General features: G+C 36.8%; 1 protein-coding gene across 1 annotated transcript in view; it reads left to right on the top strand.

Moving 5' to 3' along the window:
* Window positions 1-24,939, top strand: part of LOC134667142 (guanylate cyclase 32E-like) — a 186,937-nt gene that overhangs the window by 79,076 nt on the left and 82,922 nt on the right. The window contains exons 14-16 of the mRNA XM_063524433.1: window positions 1,779-1,956; window positions 10,733-10,873; window positions 16,598-16,721. Coding sequence (XP_063380503.1) covers window positions 1,779-1,956; window positions 10,733-10,873; window positions 16,598-16,721 — 443 coding nt within the window. The remainder of the gene's footprint in view (window positions 1-1,778; window positions 1,957-10,732; window positions 10,874-16,597; window positions 16,722-24,939) is intronic.

Here is a 24,939-nt window from a genome sequence, read left to right as displayed (position 1 = left end):
GTACTATTGTCCGTATTGAATTTGCACATTGTAATGTCGTTACACGTATTTTCAAGAGTATCGCCTTACACAGACACAGACGATAATTCCAGTCAAGGTCATTTCATGCCTCAACAAAAAAGTTTAGTCCCTGGTTTTTAACGTGCCTATGACAGCTGTTATTCCGATATTATTTGTGATTTCAAAACGGTAAATTAAAATGCCTACCTAATGACAGCGGGCACAGGCATGATAACAATCAAAAATCCTACTGGGAGCTAGTTCTAAGAAATAAAAGCGATTTTTAAAATTTTCTACATTTGGGTCATCGTTTTACTAAAACTCAGACATTAATGTTTAACTGTTTACATTCATTTAATAACCATTTTGCATAATAAATACCTTAGGGCCAATTTTTGAAGAGGGTGTTTTTTCGACATTTGTATGGCAATTTTTTATTTTTGAAATATCTAATTTATAATCTTCGTTTTAGAAAGGGTTCTTAACAACAAAAAATATACTGTATGAGGCACCTCTGTACTTTTTATAGTTAGCTAGATATGGACGTTTAAAGATCGACATTTGTATGACACTATTTAGCCATTTGTAAGGCGTTTTTGACATGTATACGGCATTTTTTCGACATTATATGGCAGTATCAACATGTATATGCCACTATTTATTATTTTTGTTGCATTTATAAGACCGACGACATATGTATAATACCTTCTCGACATCTGTATGGCACTATGTCGACATTTGTATGCCACAATCGACATTTATACGGTCAAAATAGCCGTATAAATGTCGCCATACAAATGTCGCGACATGTCGCCAATAATATTTTTTTGCGATATTTCCTACACAATACAACAGATTCACTTATTTATTTTACTATATATTTTAAAACTATATTTGCAACTATTACTATAAAAGAAACATTTTTATTCCAACTAGGTACCAACGTATTCAGCGTCCATACAAATGTCGTTATAGTCGTACCAAAATATATCGAAAGAGATTTTTATCTGTTTTTAAATAAATTAAACTGTTTCCGGGTTTACATTTGATGTCAATCGATGCCCGACTAACCGCACTATTGCGTTGTAAATTTAATCTAACCGTTATTCAATAGACAAAGAAGATTATAGGGGGTATATTTAAGTCATAACAAAACAGGTGCCACGCGGGACAGCGATAAAAAGGCTTCCCTTGTTTGATTAAATAACGCATTAATTTATCAATATGATTAAATCAATTCTCTAGAAAATCTCTTTATAGAAATGCAAAGTTGTTTATAATACGTTGCGTACATCCAAACTCCAAAGTTATGATTTTTTTTATTGCGCGATGCCGCCACTGGGACACGCGAAAAACGGCAAATTTCGCCGTTTTTGGAACTTCAAATGCGATTTTGTCAGGACCAAATAATATTTTTGGTACAGTTGTGCATGATTTTTAAAGCTTATAATACACTGAATGAAAATATATACATACCCAGTCTTTTAGTCCTATGGACTTCGAGTTTTAGCCGTGGGACAGCAAAAAATGCCTATTTGAAAATTGACCCCCTACAGTTTTATGGGCCGATGCATATCGATCAGAAATGTATGTTGAAAAATGCCAAAAATATTGTAAAATATGTACCGAAAATCACAAAAAAAATACTTTCAGTGTTATGCCTCTCAGCTAGGGATTTATACATAGCTAATTAAATAAATGAAGCTTATTTGTCATGTGGAGGTTTTGCGATATTGTATTACGGATCGGTCATTAAAATTTTATTTTTGTCCTTTTAGAGATAATCGGCCGAGTAAGACAACCAATTGGCGGCGTCCTCTTCAGGCCGCCGATGAGCGGCTTAGCGGCCAGACCGTCGGTCTTAGCTGTCCTGAACGCGTGCTGGAGCGAGCGGCCTGACCGCCGACCTGACTTACGGCTAGTTCGACTCAGACTTAAGGATATGCATGCTGGCATGTAAGTATTTAGTGAGCTTATTAGAGACCAGATCGTCGATATTAGCTGTCCAGAACGCGAGCTGGAGCGAGCAGCCTGACCGCCGGCTTGACTTACGGCTAGTTCGACTCCGGCTCAAGGATGTGCACGCTGGCATATAAGTAGTTAGTGAGCTTAGTGGCCTGATCGTCGATCTTAGCTCTCCTGAACGCGTGCTGAAGCGAGCGGCCTGACCGCCGGCCTGACTTACGGCTAGTTCGACTCAGGCTCAAGGATATGCACGCTGGCTGGGTGGTTCAAAAAGCATTTTTTTGATTTTTCGACGGGGCACCCCCTTATTTTGTTACACTTATTATGCTGATAAAATACACCAAGTTTCGTAATTTCATCTCAACTACAAGGGGGTGCTCAACCACTTTGAAAATTTTGTATGTTGTATGAAAACCAAAAAAAAAAAACAAGTATTTATTATTCAGAATATTATTTAAGTATCTGTTTTCACATTATTTGTACATGTGATTCATAAGTTTTTAAGTAGAATAACCTTTTTATTTCTATTTTTTTGATTGTTCAAAAGTAAGATTTCTAGAATTTCACCTAAAAAATCATAAAAAATAGAAATAAAAATGGTTTTTCACCTAATAACTTTTAAATCACACTTTCAAATAATGTGAAAACTACTACTTACATAAAACTCAAAAAATAGGAACTTGATTTTTTTGGATTTCATACAACTTGGAATAATTTCAAAGTGTTTGAGCACCCCCTTGTAGTTGAGATAAGATTACAAAACTTGGCATATTTAGTCAACAGAACAAGTGTAACAAAATGAGAGGGTGCCGCTTCTTCTAGCTAGAGTTTGAATTTTTCCCATACAAACGTGAACCACCGCTAACGCTGGCATGTAAGTATTTAGTGAGCTTAGTAGCCTGATCGTCGATCTTATAGGCCAAGAAATAAGAAGTTATAGAGGGAAATGCTAGGAACACAATTTTTGACTCCGTAACTTTGTTTGGACTAGTTAGGAGGTGAACATATCAAAAGTCCCCGGCCGTAGCCCCGGTGCTGGGGGGAGAGGGGGGAAAGAAGGTCTCATTTTTCGGTTTTTCACTAATATCTTGGAAACTTTGCGTCTTAGCGACATGACTACTGAGACAAACCAAAAGCTGATAAAATTTGTTACAAGTTTTATTCAGTCAAGTTTTTCGATATCTTGAATAGTTTTTGAGATATCCGCTCTTGAAAGTTTATTTAAGGCTTTCAATTTTATCCTGATATCTACATTAGTAAAGCTGCTAGGCCGTGTTTGGTCTCATTTTCGTATAAATCGGGGGTGCTGAATTCATTTTTGGTATCACATTGACACCATTCCTTAGAAAAAACATATAAACTTTAAACATATACCTTTTTTTTTAAATTCATCTTCACGCTTAAACCGCTCAACCAATTTAATTGTAATTTGGTATACAGATATTTCGAGTCCCAAGACAGGACATAAGATACTTTTTATCTCAATAATCATCCTTTAAAGTTGTGAAATGGAGTACGGGGGGAATTCAACTTCGTCGACGAAACTGAATTCCTGAGGTAAATACTGCTTAAGGTAAAGTTTGAAGTCATGTTAGGTATCATTTTCATCTAAATCACAGGATGTATACCATCCTAAATTTCACCTAAACCGGTTCAGCGGTTATTGACTCCTCATACAAACTTCCACCCCACTTTTCACATCCTCAAAAGATGCTTTTGGTTATAAAAACCATCCTATGTCCTGTGTCGAGACTGAAACTATTTCTATACAAAATTTCAACGAAATTGGTTCAGCGGTTTAAGCGTGAAGAGGGATTTTTAAAAATATATTTTTTTTAATTTTGGTTTTACTTCGGAATAGTGTCAATGTGATACGATAAATGAATTCAGCACCCCCGATTTATACGAAAATGATATCAAACATGGCCTAACAGCATCACTGATCACGATAAAAAATCAAGATAAAATTAAAATCCCTAAATAAACTTTCAAGAGCGGGTATCTCAAAAACTATTCAAGATATCGAAAAACTTGACTAGATAAAACTTGTAACTAATTTTATGAGCTTTCGGTTTGTCTTAGTAGTCATGTCGCTAAGATGCAAAGTTTCCAAGATATCGATGAAAAACCGAAAAATTCGACCTTCTTACCCCCCTCTACCCCGCAGCACCGGGGCTACAGCCGGGGACTTTTGATATGTTTACCTCCTAACTAGTCTAAACAAAGTTACGTAGTCAAAAATTGTGTTCCTAGCATTTCCCTCTACAACGTTTTATGAGCATTCATTTACTGACCTATTAGCTGTCCAGTCAGTTGGTAAGTGACCAGTGCCGGAGCGGATGGCCAGACTGTTGGCTTAATTTTAGGTCTGGTACGCTCAATGTCAAAGACTTATAACTAGACTGCACTAAGCTTTACTAGGTATGGTAAGCTTTGTCCAGGCATGTGTCTTAGCTATATTCAACGCATCTTTACTAGAGACTACCAATAGCTTACCAGTGGCAATTTTGGCGCAGACCAAAAGACATACTAAGCATGACTGTTTGTGAATTAAATTAGGAATGGCCTAGCGGTCGGTTTGACCTAAAGTCAGGACGATGCTGAAGGACCCGTATATGTGGCGTTCTATCAGACGTATATGCACATTAACATAAGGATTCTCTGATGGAAAGCTACATATATTTAGCTTGTCATGCCTGGTCTTATCCTCAATGTATACGGCTTTACCTATTCAGGCTTAAGGACGTGACGTGACGTGAGTAGCAATTTGTGGGACCATTTGTCTTTTTTTGTGACTTTGATAAAAACATTTTTACTTATAAGAAAAAGTCTTAAAAGTAAAAATATGGTTAGTACCGTGTCAAGTAGTCGAGGCGTGGTAGTGATACGAACCTGTCTTTCAATCCTGTACTTGGAATGCGTGCAGAAATAAATTTGTGTTCACCTATGTATGTACCTGTTTAATAATCACCTACCTAATAGTAGGTAATAAGTGGTTTATGCTAATAACATGTAAATTATTAATATCGCGGAGACCGAGCTTTGCTTGGAAAACATATAAAAACTCAAACATGCGCGTTTTCCCAGAGATGAGACTAAGCTAGATCGATTTATCGCCCCCAAAAACCCCCATATAGCAATTTCATAGAAATCGTTAGAGCCGTTTCCGAGATGCCCGAAATATAGAATTGCTCGCTAAAGGTATTAGATAGATGTATTATGAATAAATATATGAAAACAGTGAAATGGTCACATGATAATGGTATAATATTAAATTCTGATAAAACAAAACTTCTCATCATACAATCACCCTATATAAACACCGTAGAAGCACAATTACCTATGTATACTCACAGCTTTACTTGTTATCACAATAAATTAAAGAACTGTCAATGTAAACCTATAGAAAAAGTAGATATTGTCACATATCTAGGGGTCAAAGTTGATACAGCATTTTCTTGGCAACAACATATAAACCATATTTGTAGTAAATTAAGAATTCTCCTTGGAAGATTTTACCACTTAAGCTTTAAAGTACCTAATAATATATTAAAATGCCTATATTTTACAATAGTTGAGTCTGTATTGAGCTACGCACTTGATTGCTATGGTCTTACTTTTAAATCATACATAGATAAATTAGAAGCACTACAAATTAGATTCCTAAAACTACTCGTGAATAAGAAAACAAGAAACAGTTGTAAAAGCGATTATACTAAATTATTCAAAATTTGTAAAATATTACCAGTTAGTTTAAAGCATAAATTCCTTTTAGCAGTTAACAACCATGGCAATGAAGAACATAGCTCTATATTAATAGAACATAAACACAAAACAAGGACAGTAACAGCGCGAAAATTTGAAGTTCCCCGGGTTAGTAACTATTTTGATGACAGAACTCTTAAGAAAAGACTTCCGTATTTCCTAAATAGTCTACCCGAGAATATTCGGCATGAACCAAATAAGAAAAAATTCAAAAGCGCATTAAAACTGTACCTACTGCAAACACTTAAGTGACAATTGCACGCGTGCTAGTGTCACTTAAGTGCTTATGTGCTTATAGTGCTTATATTTAACATATTAAATAATAGTTAAGTATAATAATATACATGTATGTAGAGACTCTTACCTGCAGGCAAACTGTAAATACAGTTTTGCAGGGATCTGTATAGATTTAAGCTCTGTACTGTGTATTAATAATAATAAAAAAAATGAATGAGTTAAAAGTAAACGAATACATAAATAATTTATTCCAGAATCTGTATAGGTAATATAGAATTTTCCGCCGGGGATTAATAATGAAGATTACGTAATCCATTTTAGTCCTTGTAAAATTCAGTATGTATTATGTACCCGTATCTCTCGGGCCATCGTGTGGTTACGTCAGAAGAATAATAACAATTCATACGTTATTTTGAATATACACACTGGGAAGAAAGCGTATGAAATACTTGTAGACTGACCCTTTTGTATTATTTCCTAATCTGCCTAAGTCACAGAATAATTAATAGTACTACCGTACAGAAAGAAAACTTCGTACAAAACCGAAGTTTGACAGCGGTTCAGGGTCGAATCATGCTGTCCCTTTCTAATATATGGCACTATCCCTTTCGGCTATCTAGGGTTGTCAAAAATCAAGTGATTATCTTATCTGTGGTCGTGCACGCAAAAGGAAGTCAAGTGGTGCCAACCCTAATAATTAGGATTGTTCATTTTTTTTAGACCCCCATTTTTATTTTATTTTCTGAAAATATAGGTTATTTTAAGATACCAATTTGAATGATTTAGTAATTCGTGGCTCGGTTGAATATTTATAATTTATTGAAAATATGAGATACGACTTCTCGTAAATTACATGTCGTCGGCTGATTAGGATAATGCACAAGCAACAACAAGCATTAAAAAAATAGTTGTCATTGTCAATTGATTGTAATGTCACCTGTCGACAATGTCAGTGTCACGTGTTTCTATAAATAACAATCGTCTGGAATGGAAAACTCGTTTATTTTGAATCATTAATTTCAAAATACATACCTACGCTATAAATTTGAGAAAGCTGATTCCAGAAATCTGCCTAAGTTATATAATATAACTTAGTTTTATTGGAGTATGTATCCATATAGCATCCAACTCCAACCATAACTTGGCTGAAATCAAGGGAGCAAAAATACAAATGTAAGTTACCTACATCATATATATTTTAACTGATTCGATTCGTAAGAAGATTGGATTCATAAAATCGTTACAAGCGTCCATTGCTAATGGTAACCTAGCACCCAGTGGGTGCTTTCTACCGGCTTGTCACCATTGTTTGGATATTGTACTTATACTACTATATTAGGAACATGCCAATTTTGCTAATTATATCCTATTATTTCAGGTCATCGTGATTCCTATTTAGATACAGCTGTGAGATATGTAACTGCACTTGGGCTCAGAACAAAGTTGAGCATTTTGTATTGAAACGAACGTCATATTAATTATTAATCGTCGTAATCCTTTACGACCGTAAATAATGCCTGGGAACAGAGTAAATAACAAACCATACACTTCTCTTCTGGATGCTCAACAAGAAGTCATCATTGTCAGATGCTCGTGCAAAACATGATAAACATACATTTAATGTAAAGTTACTATTTTTTTTGGAAACATATATAACATATTTCCCAAATTAATAAAAAAGTAGGTAAACAAAAACATGTTGATGTGAATAATAATTCACAACTCTTTATTAAGTCTTGTCCACCATGATATCAGCAGCTTGAACTGCAACATGTACCTGGAAATTAGAAATTATATCTTTTTAAAGCAGTTTCAGGCTGAATTTTGAGTATGGCTATGTATTCTTGTACTCGTATATTCCTTCTTTCTAGTAGGCACCATCTCTGTTTAACGGTTTGCCTTTAGATACTCTGGCTACATTACCACAGAAAATAAATAGATACCACGACCCTACCAATAAAGTGAGCTTTTAAATACTTAATTGTAGTATATTAATATTAATTTTATACTTACATCAACGTGATTCTCACAGCAATACTGTGTGTAACACGTGAAGTAGGTAGGTATTCCAAGTTTAATTCACGGCACCATCTTTCACGTCGTAGGTCTTTGTGGATTCGAACTATTATTTTTGTGAATCATTCCCCATATAGGAACAAGGTTTTTAATATATTATTAAGCAATGAAATCTACTGTTTAGGTATTAATTATAAATCAAATTGTAACAAACAAGCGCAGCGGTTTAACTGAAAAATTTTGTTATGACAATCGATGACAATGATAACTTTGACAATACGTGAGTGACGGATTTATTTACTATGGTTCGATAACTTTTATTATGCAATGACTTTACATTCAGCCCAGGAGAAGGTCAAACTAAGGTCATAAGGATATTTGTTGAAATATCTTCAATCCTCAATTATTATATCGCAGCAAATGTCGGAAACTGTTTAAAAACCTTATATCTCGAAATGGTTTTCGAAATAGAACATTTGAAAAAAAATGAACAATCCTAATTGCTCGGTGCAATGCTGAGCCGAGCGGAGCCGAGTTTGACCGAAGTCAGGAGCTTCGCACCCCTGCCTAAGTACGGGTACATATTATGTCAATGAATGAAAAATAGTAAGTTAAATATAGAACACGTCAATGTCATCGTAACCATAGTCGGTATAAGTAAAGCGGCCAGCACGAAACCTTGCTTTTGGTATGAACCTCATTAATTTCTTTATGTCTCCTCTTACCCGATGGGCCAGCGCCGGCCACTCCAAGGGACGCATTTATACGTTATAGGGAGCAAATGATATTGCTATCTCATTCTACCGCATGGCTGCGTCCCTTGGAGTGGCCGGTGCTGGCCCATCATGTAGAGGAGCCATTACGGTTATGTTTAGTACGGTCACAGAATAAATAATAGTACTACCGTACAGAAAGGAAACTTCCTACAAAACCGAAGTTTGACAGCGGTTCAGGGTCGAATCATGCTATCCCTTTCTAACATATAGCACTATCCCTTTCGGCTATTTAGGGTTGTCAAAATTCAAGTGATTATCTTATCTGTGGTCGTGCACGCAAAAGGAAGTCAAGAGGTGCCAACCCTAAAAATTGCTCGGAGCAATGCTGAGCCGAGCGGAGCCGAGTTTGACCGAAGTCAGGAGCTTCGCACCCCTGCCTAAGTACGGGTACATATTATGTCAATGAATGAAAAATAGTAAGTTAAATATAGAACACGTCAATGTCATCGTAACCATAGTCGGTATAAGTAAAGCGGCCAGCACGAAACCTTGCTTTTGGTATGAACCTCATTAATTTCTTTATGTCTCCTCTACCCGATGGGCCAGCGCCGGCCACTCCAAGGGACGCATTTATACGTTATAGGGAGCAAGTGATATTGCTATCTCATTCTACCGCATGGCTGCGTCCCTTGGAGTGGCCGGTGCTGGCCCATCATGTAGAGGAGCCATTACGGTTATGTTTAGTACGGTCACAGAATAAATAGGTAATAGTACTACCGTACAGAAAGGAAACTTCCTACAAAACCGAAGTTTGACAGCGGTTCAGGGTCGAATCATGCTATCCCTTTCTAACATATAGCACTATCCCTTTCGGCTATTTAGGGTTGTCAAAATTCAAGTGATTATCTTATCTGTGGTCGTGCACGCAAAAGGAAGTCAAGAGGTGCCAACCCTAAAAATTGCTCGGAGCAATGCTGAGCCGAGCGGAGCCGAGTTTGGCCGAAGTCAGGAGTTTCGCACCCCTGGTACGGTTTGATTAATTTCGGACATTATGGTGATTAAGGCGAAGGGACTAATGTATGTTCGGACTAAATTAGCACGTTTTAAGTAGGGTTAATGTAGCGTTAATAATTTTATCGTGAATACGTCAGTTTTATCCCGGTCATTTTATGGACCGCTGTAGTATGACGGACGAGAAATAAATTATAATAGCCGAATTTATTCACAAAATAGGTAGAATACAAAAAATACATTACATAAATTACAAGCTTTTGAAGGGTACTTATATAAAATTCCTTTTGTTAGCAATTTAATGACCATTAATCAAATTGCTACTAACTGTGTGTTTCTAAAAACATTTGGGCGCATATTACCAGAGGCATACATTTTTTTAATAAATATTTTAAATTTCCACTATTACTGCTTCTAAGTAAACGAAATTATCGTTATTTTCCAGGTAGGTATACAATTGTAGTAATAAATTGAGTAGTAATAAAACACAAAGGAGACGTTATTAAAGTTTAATAAGTACTTTGTGTTATAGGTACGTAGGTATATGAGCGTTTTCCTAATCAGGCACGTACAATAGGTTATAGAAATGTTATACAAAGAGTAATTTAACTTTGCCTTGCGTAGGTATTCACCGACTGAATTTTGAACAGAAATTACTTGGCATACGTAGTTTAGTTATAAAAAAATATTACTTATTTACTGCTATCCTATGATAAAATTCATAAAAAAAACTTACTAATGAACATAGACGTATAATATCTACAGGCACTAAAAATGGTACTAGTTCAGCGGTGTTACTAACGAATTTCAGCCAATCGTGCAGTCTAACGCAACCAGTTGCGACCAATGGCGCGCGTAATGCGAACTCATCTACCATTCGCGCGCGTGATGCGAACTCATCAACCAATCGCGTTGTAGCGGTGTCACACCGCTGTACTGGCCCCTGTCATGCCTCATTATTATTGCCCGTAAAGCCAGTCCCTTAATATCGATGTCAATGCTAATGAGTTGTTTTTCTTTAGGAAAACGAATATATTTGACAACATGCTGGCAATGATGGAGAAGTACGCAAGTAATCTGGAAGCGCTGGTGGCGGCCAGGACTGAACAGTTACTCCAGGAGAAGCGACGCACGGATGACCTGCTGCACAGAATGCTGCCCAGGTGAGAACAGCTCCAACTTTAAAGCGGTTTCAGACCAGCATTTTACACGGGCGTATGCGCACATGAGTGTACGCGCATATAGAGGGAAAAATAACGCGCGTATAAACGCATTAAAATCAAATGTAGGGAAATGTAACGTCTAATAAGCTCGTAACGCTGAAATGGCCTTGTACGCGCAAAAAAATACGCTAGTCTGAAACCGCCCTTAAACTGACGAAAGTTTTCGACAGACTGGCACTTTCCATATTGTAGATAGGCGGGTTGAAAATCACTTTTCGACATTAGGATGTCTCATTATTGCTATCAACAACAGAAATTCTGACAATTTGACTCGTAATTGCTAATTATCATTTTACCGTATATTGTTTTATTAAATATACCTACCTACCTTCAAAACATACTATCGTCACTCTAGGTAGGTCACTCGATTTATTTTATTTCATATATTCTATAGAACGTGCAATACCCGTCAAAAGTTTAAGTTTTCGGTACAAATGAGGACTTTTGCGCGATAATTTTTTGCAGTTCGGATGTCGAAATTTGTTTCCAACTGATTGTTTATTGTTTCCAGATATATTTTTGATTAGGCAGACATAATTTACGTACATTTTTAAACAGCTCTTTTCCTAAAATCTTAAAGGTATGACAGCGAATGCTAAGCCATATGGCTATGCCACTTTAAACGTACAATCCTAAAAGCTATGTCCGTTACCTTAACTAAGAAATTTAAACACAACTTTAGGCAGATAATATGGAGTCATGCACACACACTAGATGATGCGAGAACTCGCATGCGAGTTTTATTTACATTGCGGTTTTTGATCGGTCGGTTGAATTGGACGTAACCAACAGTCCGCAATGTAACTAAAATCGCATGCGAGTTTGCGCGCCATCTAAATCAGCCCTTCGGATACGACGGGTGTCTCCATCGAGGCAATTCAATGTGGTTCTAATTGTAGCCCGTAGATACTAAGATAATTATCCCTGTAGGTAATAATCGTAATCACGTCATGCTTAACTATTGAATTAATTGCTCTGAAATAGAGAATCTTACAAAAAGATTGAATTAATCTTGAAGGTTAATTTTCTATTCAATAGCGTTATCTACATATATTTTAATTTCGATTTCCACTGCCAAGTGTACGATTAACAAAAGTAACAAATCTAAAGACTCGCTCCTTATCCATTCCGAGGGCCTATCGCAAACGTTAAAATTAGTTAAATATAGAAATTTCGTTACCTGCCTCTCTGACGCTGGCAATTTCGATTAAAATGGAGCCACTATAACCGTCATAATTTCACGTTAATTTGACATTTAGTGTTTCGCTTCCAGATTCTGTCGCTTTAAGCCGGTCAAAGTTATTAGCTTAAGAGTAAAATCAGATAATTAATAAGAGTACAATAGGATATGGCGCGCCACGCGATACTTGCGGTGAAGTAATGACCATTATGGGGGTTTTTAACTTTTATCACAATGACTCTGAAAATATATTTCGGTTTAAATTTTGCTTGTCATATCCCTCCGCAATATAATTATACCATAAAATTATACTCCTAAGCAGGGACCGAGACCGGTATATTTTTCATACCAATTAACCGGTATTCACATAATAAATAATAGTACTAGGTACAGAAGACTCACTCTCTAACAAAACGCGTCTGTCATGATCAGCACAGATTTGGTCGCTAGGTGGCGACAGCGCCACGCGCGGTTTATGGCAAACCCCAAAATTGGGGTCGAACGGATGTACTTTTAGCTACCTGTAGCAAAGCGACGCAATCGCGGAGTGAGCCACGCCTGCCGGTATTCAATTTTGGTATTTTGGTTGTTTATATATATTTTTGCACTTAATTTAATGCTAATTTGATCAATCATTATCCTTACCTAAATAATATTCTATAATTTCAAAGAAATAACGTGAAAGCTATGAGATAATTTTGATTTTAAGTTATACCGGTAACGGTCCCTGCTCCTAAGGTATGCAAGGTAACGGTATATAGAATTCAAAATTAATGAAAATGAGCCTTCGTGATTTTTTTCTAGCGAACTTTAAGGTGACAGTCCATTTCCAACGACAGCTGCATTACTGTTCATTTTACTATGGAAATTGACAATGACAGCGTGCAGCGACGCGTTCAGTACCGGTAGCAATACTATTACTTATTCTGTGCCGGTAGTGCAGCTGCGGTTAGAAATGGAATGTTACCATTAACCTGTCAAGGTTTTGTTAAGAGTCAGCCCTCGCAAATGTACCTAGTTTAGTTTCTTTGTGACTTTTTTCAAAACGTGTAAAATTTAAATAAGTAGGTACTAAAATTTCTATCCGAATATAATGTTTTAAATAACATTTTATCAAAGACTAAATCTGACAATTGAAAATATAATAAAATTAGATAATGTCACAATTATTTTATACCCCGTTGACACTTCTATATAAATTGCCTAAATAAATTGCCCAAATTTATGTAGAATTTATCAGTGAAAAGTTTCACAATGTCTCATATATTCCTAAGGGAAATTAAACGAAGTGTTATGTATTTTTTGCAGTAACAAATTTTCGAAGCTCACGTTACTTCATTCAAACTTGTTAAGATAAGAGGTTCAATTTGAAGTTCAAGTAAAGTTTAAAAGTTAATAATTATAAAGTAATTTTAAAGTTGTCAGATACAACTTGAGTAAACTTATGTAAGTAGTCAAGTTTTAATGAATCAATCATACGGTAAATAACGTGTATATTTAATTACACAAACGGGTCTACCGCGATATAATTTCATTGTTTTTACCTTTAATTCCGACGTTTCAGCTGAGTTGCATCAGCTGTGGTCACGGAAAGACTGACGTCCCAACAAATGTCAACGGAGATATTAATAAAACAACACTAAACTACCCGAAATTAGTTTATAAAAATGTTCGGGGTAGACAAAGAAATTGCAGCTACCCGTTAAAGTTTAATGTTTATTGTCCACGGCACGACACACAACACTCACAGTATCCGTACACTGGTCCGAAGATATATCTGCTGGTTTCAACATTTGAAACACTGGTCCCCAAGTAGACGATAATTTGTAACCGTCCTCTCGATTGAAATTTTTAGGGTGTTTTTTGATTTCAATCGCCTCTCTCACGATCGTGTAGGTTGGTTTAGTGTTGTTTTATTAATATCTCCGTTGACATTTGTTGGGACGTCAGTCTTTCCGTGACCACAGCTGATGCAACTCAGCTGAAACGTCGGAATTAAAGGTAAAAACAATGAAATTATATCGCGGTAGACCCGTTTGTGTAATTGAATATGTGTACAAAACGCGAGAGTTTAAAGTGTTATAACGTGTATATTTGCTGATTGAAATTATTTTAATATTACATTTAATTTAATATATTGTGACAGTTGTACAGTCAACATAAGGCGGTCGTCACACTGCTCCGCATCTCGCAGCGACGTCCGTTGATGCGTTTTTTAACTTTGTATGTAGAATCTTGATTTTGTATAGAAAAAACGCATGGCACGACACACTGGCTCCGCGTCGAGGCGCGGAGGAGCGAGACGCACGACGACTCGCGCGCTCGGACGGAGACGCGGTGCGTGCCGCAGGGTATGTCACACCGAGCTCCGCAGTGCCGTACGGATTTTAGTGCAAGAAGGACGTAGGTGTAATGGATATCGAGTATATCGACGTCGATAAGTTTATTTTTGAAATTGGAAGTCGTCCAGCAATTTGGAATATTAAATGCGACGAATATTTTGCTTAGAAAATAATCAAATGACGAGGTTGACATACGGGTGCAATTATCATTTTTTTCTTTGTGTTGCCTTAAATCTTGGTAATCTCTAGCAAAAGACCCATTTATAGGTCTGGTTTGTAAATAGGGATGTACCCACGCAGTGTCTTCTGCGTTTTATGACTCGATTGTACAAAAAACAAACTAAAAGTATCACCGCAGCGTCCTGAATAAGTTCCGTTTCCATTTTATCGACAAATAGGAACTGTTTTCACCTTAACGTTCGAATGTGAAATGAACGCGAGACGGAAGTAACGCGGGACGTCGCGCATCGCAGCTCCGGACGGAGATGCGGAGAAAACTCGGACGTTGGTGTGTTGTCCCCGCATGCGAGTCCGTTGCTCCGCGTCTCGCAACGAGACGCGGCGCCAGTGTGACAACCGCCTATGAGTAACGGATGAAATAACACACTAAAAGCATCTCCCACAGTCTAATCGTATAGTATATCTTAGAGAATGGTAGATACTTTTAACGCCTAGTCTGATGTGTTGCTTTAAATAGGTACTTGCTTTTGATGCTGATTGTACTTAATGATACATAATGAATAATAGTACTAGGTACAGAAGACTCACTCTCTAACAAAACGCGTCTGTTACGATTAGGACAGATATAGCCGCTAGGTGGCGACAGCGCCACGCGCGGCTTATGGCAAACCTCAAAATTGGGGTCGAACGGATGTACTTTTAGCTACCTGTAGTGTAGCAAAGCGACGAAATCGCGGAGTGAGACACGCCTGGTAATGAGTTAATGACAAAGTTTCCCAATACATCGCAGAAAGTTCTTGGTATGAATCCAAAGGTTAAGTAAGAGTGACATTCCATTTCCAACTGCAGCTGTAATACTGTTCATTTTACTATGGATATTGACAGTGACAGCGACGCGTTTCCATAGTAAAATGAACAGTATTGCAGCTGCAGTTGGAAATGGAATGTCACTTTAAGTTAGGTCTTGCGTTATATTTGTTCACTTTAGCAGTCAGACACGATCTATTTGATTAAATTATTACTTAATATTAAAGATTTATTTCACTAAAAGTAATTTTTATCAGAATACCAATGTACTACCCGTTTGCTTCGAGTTGGCCGTCGGTGACCGTACATGATAACGTCACGGGTACAATAAAATTACTTGAGTACTTACTGTTGACAAAAAATAATTTCGTACTTTATTTCTTCAAGCTCCCTTTATTTAATTGTTTGTGTTTGTTTAAAATTTAAGTAATAATAGTTATTTATATGGATACCCGAGCAAGCGAAAGATTCCAAAATTGAACCACGAGCGTAGCGAGTGTTTCGAAAAATGGAATCTTGAGCGTTGCGAGGGTTTCAAAGCACGAGGGTTAAACAAAATTTGCCCCCGAGTGAAACTCAAAATTTTTCACCACACCAACCCGAAGCAAATATTAAATGTAAAATATCAAACAAAATCAAACCTAATCAAATCCAAATGAATGTTATTAAATATTTATCATCCAAAATCATCATTTAGAAGTCAATCCTACCAGCATACATAAGAAAACAACTCAAAATTTGCATTTGATTACTTTGCCTCACATGTGAATAAAATGCAACTTTGCTATCAGTTTTTGAAGTGCAAAGTAAGCCTTTCCGAACTGGTGTGGTGAAAAAGTAGTTGTGATACTGTGTTAGCCATGTGTAGGTATAAGGTGTCAGAGGGGGTGATGCCTGCGGGTTAGCGGGCCGGGAGGTAACGGCCAACCTCAACGGCTCGGCCACGACACTAAGCGACTTGCGACGACGGCAGCGATAACCATAGGTTGGAGCAAGACACAGCGATCGGACCGTTCGTTCCCACCTATGGTCGTCGCTGCCGCCGTCGCAGGTCGCTCAATGTCGTGGTGGTGTGAGCGGGTAGTAACATTTGTTTCACATTTTTTCAATACCTAATGTTTTGTATGCTAATAAGAATATTTACTTTTTGAGCAGGACAGTGGCAGAGGCCCTGAAGCGGGGTGAGAGGGTCCAAGCTGAGAGCTACGACTGCGTGACGATATACTTTAGTGATATCGTGGGTTTCACCAATCTAGCGGCCACCAATACGCCTATGCAGGTTAGTTTACTTCGGTATTACACCGATCATAATCAGAGCTCGGCAGGGGTGAGCCATTTTGACGTCACTTATGTCAAGTGTCGATATTAATATAGATACACCTTAGAAAGAAATATTTAAAAAACACTTTATTAATTATAAATACATTAAAATGACAATGCCTTATGAACAAATAAACTTTAATAATAGCATATGGATGGATATACATATTAATTGAAGAGGTTTACTAAAAAAGCTTGCAATAAAATTCATTTGATTTAATGGCGACGTAAAGATCGTAGCGGACAGGCAGCCTAAATAAAATAATTTGTTTAGTTATTAAATTACACAACATTTACCCTCGAATGACAAGGAATGTCCATGTTGTGCAAACTCTGAAAACGGCTCACCCCCGCCGAGCTCTGATCATAATACAGTATTCTGTTTTTCTTTTAGCTAGTCTACCTTTATGAAAACCCATTAAAAACAGTATCGTCTTGGGTGTCGTCCTATTCGTTTTTCGTCAAGTTCATAAATTAGTCCTGTTCTGCTTTCGTCACTCATCCTACATTCGTCACAATCGTCGGTGGCTTTCAATGTAGAATGAGTGACGAAAGCAGAATAGGATTAATTTAAGAACTTGATAAAAAACGAATGGGACGACCCAAGACGAATACCTTAAAAACCTATGGTCCTCATATTATTTACTCTGTGAAAACCCCATTAAACTTTTGCACGCCAATGACCGGTATATCCGCACCGCAGGTCCAACGCCAAAGACAGATTAATCGGTCACACACCACAGAGCAACACAAACCTACGTGCATATGCATAAAGTTCAATTTCAGTTTTGACACTTCGTGTGACGTGGCGTCCGAGTGACAGCTTTTGTGTTTGACACGGCGTCGAAAAGGTAGATCACAGAGCAAAATCAGAATATCCCTCCACCTTCACCATCTCTAAGAGTAGGTATATAATATGTTTTTTTTTTTTTTTTTTTAAATATGTAGTAGGCATTTGTTGTAAGTTATGTAACTAAAATAAAAAGGGCGAATACAGAATGACAAAATAGGGTACGTAAATTTATAATAAAATAACGTTAGAGCTATGCGGCGCTCAATAATCCGGCTGAAAAGACAAAAACTGAGTAAGCCTGACTTTGATATAAATTCATAAAACATCAAGTACCTACCTATATTGTGCGAGAAAATAACAAACGTAAAACTTCAAAGAAAATTTCAATGACCTTAGGGCCCGATTCGGATTTTGAAATAGACATCTATTAGATATCTTTTAGACATCACCAAGATACGATAACGATATGTTTAAGATCTAACCTGTCAAATTTTACATTTGCGCGATTCTGGAGATACTCTTGAACGATTTCTACAGGATATGACTTAGAGATCCAATTCACATCTACTAGATATTTTACTCTATCTAACGTAAAAGTGACATTGGTTGCCCGAATTGCACTGCAAAAGAGAACTAGTTGATATCTAAACTATAACGTATCTAGAATGGATTTAGTACGTGTAGTCTCTTGTGAATATCTTGAAGTTCGAATACGGTAGTTAGATGTATATTATTTTGCTAGAATAGTAAAATTACCAATGGATCTCATAGCCCGGAATCTCTTTGTATTTTTTTGAGAATTGAGTGGTCAATACCTGGAATTTATTGTAGCCATTCTACGGCTGACTCCAGTGCAGCCCTATTCCGGGTAGCTTTTGAATTCAGTGATTTTATAACTCGGGTTTTTCTCCCAAGGCGCGGCGGTTTTATTCAAAATCTCAATTTTCGTAAATGATAATTAAGTTCCTATAGTAACGGCACCAATTACGAGACATTTAAGAGAAAATTTGGTATTTTCGATATTTCACCGATATTACCTGTGCAATTTTTAGCGCTTTGTGCGTTGAAATTTGAATAAGTACATACCTATACTATTCGCCTTTTATGTTTTCCGTTCCCGCGTGCCTAATGAAATATACTGTAAGTAACTGGTTTCAACATCCCTAATTAATAAATTAAAACTAGTTTTTTTTTTCTCTAGTAATGGGCACCATTTATTTGAAAACCATTTAGACATTAATATAACCTCAAACTTTAAGCAGCTATAATGACTCTTGTTAATGGTAAAATGTTTAAAAACTGATGTAAAATACTTATTTTACAGGATTTGTGGCATCCGTCACTATTGGTGCCACATCCATATTGTAGGCAATCGGGCCGCCGATGACGAAAAATACGCGAAAAGTTTAATATGTACAGTTTATTTTTACACAGTATTTACACAACACATAAAGTACACAGAATATATACAAAACTAGAGGCAATTTACACATTTAAATTCAAACGATGTGCAAAACACAAAACATTAGTTGCTACCATTCGCATAGAGAAACTCACAGTGAAAAAATATTTACAAAAACAAAAGACGCGCGCTGGCCGCGGCATTCTTACCGGCCAGCACGCGCGCAGCACGGAGGTTGGTATAGGTCCGTCGCCTACACATATAATAGGAGTGTTTACTATTAAGTGTGTCTATAAACAGATTTTGGATGGTTCGTAGCAAAACGAGGACCACTATAATAAACATAAACATGAGTTTCTACTACAATCATTGTGGTATACTTAATTTAAGATTCAAACCAAGAATCTATCTTTTAGATAATTACAAATCATACAAAGAGAAAAAAAAAGAAAAGAAAATATAACTAGTTTTAAATGAACTCTTAAATTTTCATTATGCTAAAAGGAACACTTAATAAAACGGTGAGTCGCATTACTTTTCTCGTAGAACCCTCTTAAGATCTCCGGTACAGGTAGTGTTGCCAGATGGTCGGGATTTGGCGGGATTCTCCCGATTTTTAGCATGTGTTCCCGATTCCCGACAAAGTGAAAATATTCCCGAAAAACAGCTTCACGTTATAAATCAATAATTTCAAGTACCGAACTGTTTTCGAGCGTCGAACCAATAATGTAAAATATCGTTGTTTTTTAATACTATTACTTTAATTTGATTTTTTTTTTCCGACTTAAGTCCCAAAATCCCGAGAAAAATATTTTTTATCCCGATAATAGCGCATTTCGATCTGGCAACCCGTACAGGTATAGGTCAGTTGTTGAGAGCCGGCTCTAATACAAATAAATAACGTTTTACGACTATGCATAAGTATCTTTATACAGTTAATAAATATTGTACCTGACCTAGGTTCAACAACCCGAGGGGATTCAGGTCAGGTCAGGTCTCGTTTATCATGAACAATGTTTTTATTAAAGTTATTGCTTTTCATTATTACGGAAATTCTTGCCCGGCTCCATATTTCAACTCATTTTGTTTAATACGCTTCCTATAGGTACGTTGCACGCTGGCAGAGAATAAATACTAGTATGTACTAGGTGCAGAAGATTCACTCTTATACGGCCCCGACACTATCATGGATACTGACATTACTTTGACGGAATGACGTTTTTAGTGATAGTGTAGGGAGTGTCATGAAGGAATGAAGGCAAGTAATGAAGTTTATTTTAATAATTTCCGTCAGTATTGGAGTTATGTCAAAGTAATGATACTAGAAATGACATTATACTGACAGTGAATTGGTTAGAATGATGGAATCAGAAATGACAGAAAGAATGATGGACGATAATGAAGTTATTAAACATTTTTAATATTTTTGAAGAAATGTCAAAATAATGACATTATACTGATAGTGAGTGGAGCGCATCACTCTAATCCCTCATTCCGTCATTTAAAGTACTTTAGAAGAAGGTTTTATACTAACAAGAGTCATTACTGGCATTTAAATCAATAAGTGAAGTATACCTATTCTATTATCATTGCTCTAAAGTTTATTTTCACTTGACTCTTAAGAAAAAAGGAAAACATGCAGAATACGATGCACAAAGAAAATCTCTGTCCCTTTCTAAAAGTTTCCATACATGAAATAAAAATTAAAAACCCTTTATTTTATGTTGTTGACAACAATTTAATTATATTTTTACCGGGAAACGCGAAAATCTAAATTTAGTTATCTGCCTCTTTATCGTTCGAATATGCAAAAGTGAGGATGATGATGATGAAAAGTGATAGAGAGGTTAGATAACGAAATTTCGTGTTTCGCGGTAGACCCCCAGATTGTGATGGATTGTGGTAGTGGCGTCCCCTTCGCAGAGTTTCGAGTAATATTCCCTATTCAGGGAAATAGAATAATATTACGCAATACTCTGCGTAGGGGGCGCCTCTAGCACATACTGAGGGCTTACCGCGTAATTTCGTTTTCTACCTCTTTATCACTCTTGCGTATTCGAGCGTTAGAGACTGATAACGAAATTTCGATTTTCGCATTTCGAAGTAGACCCTACAGTGGACAGTGGACCCTACGCCGACTTTTGCGTAATATTCCCTTTTGCGTTTTATTTCGTGCATAGAGTTCAATATATTTTTTAAAATATGGTCAACATCCCTATTTTGTATATTCTGTATATGGCCTTATATAATAACATGTTGTAAGTATGCATCTATCCTATAAGTAAACTCTCTGGTTTATGGCATTATTTATAAACGCGTTACTGACCTGAATTAGCTATGAATAGTTTTGATCTTCTCGTTTTGGTATTTATCTCTCATTTTGACTTATGTATTTGTAAGAAGGATAAAACATATTAGGCCTGTAAAGCTTAAAAAGTTTTATGACTAATTGAGAATGAATAGTTAGTGTTTATGGTTGAATGTTCCATGTAAGACTATCCCGTTCGAACTTGCTTTATAACGGACTTTTTTTTATACCTCCTTACTTCGAACCTCCACGATATTGTTTTTACTAAACGTCAGGTCAACCGCAGAAACCCCGACTAGTTTTAATCAGCAAAATCCTAACCACTTTTTTAATAATTAATATAATTATGTACAAGTATTAGTATTTCGGATACCCCAAAAACCTGTGTCTTAAAGTGGCCAAAGTGGGCTATAATGGTTTGTACAAAATAAAACGAAAGAACATGTACATTAACCCTTAAACAGGTTGTGTATCTATAAGTACTACATAACAAATGATTTTTTCTTGACGAGCAGAGTAAATACAACGACCGCAAAATTTCATTGCCGTAAAGTGGGTGATTTCCGAACGTAAAAAAATACGTCAATACAAATTTCTTTGACATTTTAGTTGTCAAGTTCCAATCGACCACAAATGGCAGTTCCCCTGCTATAAACGTTTATTACAGCGAAACGAAATACTGTACGTATTTTGTATTGTTTTTTTTTGGTAGATTATTAGATAATGTATGTGTAGTAAGTCATAATTTACCTTAGTTATTATTTTCTGATAAAATATGCGCTTTAAAGATTTGTGGTTCGTATGAACCCTCTGCACGTCTGGGGCACGTTCAAGTAGTTTCTATGTGACCACTGCCCTGGAGGGAGTTTACATGAAATTTAAGGGTATGATTTATTAGTATGAATGAGCCCTCATAGTGCAAAAGTAATATATTTTCTTTTTAATTTAAATTAAATATTTATTCAACGGTCAATCTTATGAGCCACGACATCCACGCGAGCCATGGAAGTGCTGGCAGTTAGTGCATTTTGTAACGCGAGTGTAAATGTGATGTGCTCGTGACTTACCCTTAAATTTTAACACCATTGGTAACGGGCAGTGGGCATATAAAAACCACCGGGTTTTTTTAATGAATTAGTGATGATAAAAAAAAATCAAGAAATTATTTTTCTTATAAAGTTATTACCTACCCGAATCTGTAATCAAAAGTAAAAAATGCGTCAGGCCTGTTTAAGGGTTAAATTACAATGAAACTACACAACAAATTGAATATAAACCAATCCAATACTTACGGTGCACGGAAATCTCAACGCTACGACTACACATATTTCGTCGGCTAGAAGACTGGCGTCAACTAACAAACAAGTTGTTGTGTTGCTGTTTGCGAGCGAGAAAATTCGAATATTGGCCAGAACTTTTAAATTTTAGCAGTGTTTTAAGCTGTTATTTTATATTTTAGCGCTTTGATTCACTTTACCGGATCCGAGACCGGATCCGGTGAATTTTGCCGGATCCGGTATCTTGAAAAATGTGCCGGATCCGGCCAGATTACCGGATCCGCCGGACCGTATTGCAATCCCTACATATCAGGTACCTTTTTTCTTAACCAAATTATACATTCTTACATAACAGAAGAATCCAGTAGGTACAGTCAGCGTCGTATAGTAGGTAGCATCCAAAGTATTCAAATAGTTCGGTACACCATATAATAGAATAAGAATAAAGAATAAGAATAAGAATGGTTTATTGCCACATACATGAAAATAACATAGAGTTAGAATTACTTACATAATAAAATACAACCGTTAAATTATCAAATTATACAGAGCAAAAGGTGAGAAGATTTTTGTATTAGGCAAAGTGTTCCAGTCTCAGCGTGTGCCAGGCCTAGATGCCCGGCGCTGGTTTTCAGACCGGTCCCAGACTAAGGACGGTCGGAGAATGTTACATAATTTATGACAAATTCAGTACTTTGGTGCTCGTTTAAAATTTACTACTAACATTTAAAATTTTACTACTAACATTTCGAATGTATTTAACATTACCTATTGATTTTAGCAGATAAGTTACAAGTTAACAGTAATACATTTAAAAATATTAAAAAGTTGAATTGACATGAGAGAAAAAATGATACGCTTGCTTGCATTGTACACTTAGAAGTAACAGTCATACTATATTGCAACACTGGATTTATAATAAATGGAAAATAATATTATGAGAATACACATGCTCGCGATTATGTTTGTATGTCGGCGTGTGTGTGTGTGTGTGTGTGTGTGTGTGTGTGTGTGCGTGTGTGTGTGTGTGTGTGTGTGTGTGTGTGCGTGTGTGTGTGTGTGTGTATAATATATATATTTATATATATATATATATGCCTGTGTGTGGAGGCGGGGATTGTACGTTTGTCTATGTGTATGTGATGTGTGGACACTTACGTGGTTAAAAACTTTAGTAGGGAGGGAAAGTTCCACTCTGTTTGTCTAATAAGTGAGCGTGTACTAAACATTTGTATTTAAACAGCGGCATAGGCTCACGGAGAGGTGGAGGCAAGTCATTCCACACTTTGGCAGCAGCAAATTTAAAACTCCCTCTAAAGAATGCTGTTTTATGTTTAGGGATAGCAAGTTTAGTGCAGCTTCTTAGCGACCTAGTGCGTGTGTCTTTTATCCATTTTAGCTTTTCATATAGATAGTAGGGCTCCTGGAGATCCAAAACCTTTCTAACTGTATAAGCCAAATGTTGATGCCTACGGTTCTCCATGTTTAGTAGTTTCTTGTCATTAAGAAATGGGGTGATGTGTGCTCGTTTAGGCACCTCATAACAGAAGCGAATACATGCATTTTGTACGCGTTGTATAGCTTTTTTAGTTTCTGCTAACAGTCTTGGCCCGTACACCACATCTGCGTAGTTAAAATGAGAGAGTACCAGCGATTCCACTAGTATCTCTCTCACTTTGACTGATAGGTATTTCCGGATATTATATAGTACCTTGAGTCGGTAGTAGGCATTACGGATTTTTAAATTAACATGCTCTACATAACGCAGCTCGCCGTCCAAAACGAGACCCAGATTTTTTGTACTTTCGACTTGGGTGATAGGTTCGTTACCAATTTGTACGCTTGGGTTCTGTTCTTTAATAGCTGCGCGCTGCCATTTATTTCCTAGAACTATATACTGTGACTTCGATGGGTTTAACACAAGATTGTTTTTCTGCGACCACTTTGCTATAGCTAGTAAGTCTTCGTTTATCTTATTAAGGGACTCATTCAGATTTTTTGGATCAAATGAATGATATAATTGCGTGTCATCTGCGTATAAGTGTACGTTGCAGTGTTTTAGGTTACTAATCATATCAGCTGTGTACAGAATGAAGAGCAACGGACTCAAAATTGATCCCTGCGGTGTGCCGCGGTTGATTATTTCCGTTCTCGATTTTATCAACTTGCCTTGTTCCGTTGGTATTTCTACGTACTGTTTTCGACCTGTGAGGAATGATTGAAACCATGTACATGAAGATGCGCTCACGCCATAGTAATCCATTTTAGAGAGCAGCAGTGTCGGGTTAAGGCAGTCAAATGCGCGGGAAAAATCCAGTAGGACGAGGACAGATCCCATACCCCTGTCTGTCGCTGTAATGATGTCATCTGTGACCTTGGCCAATGCCGTGGCCGTTC

The sequence above is a fragment of the Cydia fagiglandana genome, chromosome 9 (assembly GCF_963556715.1).
Source record: "Cydia fagiglandana chromosome 9, ilCydFagi1.1, whole genome shotgun sequence".
In the NCBI taxonomy this organism is placed as follows: Eukaryota; Metazoa; Arthropoda; class Insecta; order Lepidoptera; family Tortricidae; genus Cydia; species Cydia fagiglandana.
The sequence above is the reverse complement of the archived record's forward strand: the minus strand, read 5'-3'. Positions and strand labels throughout refer to the sequence as shown.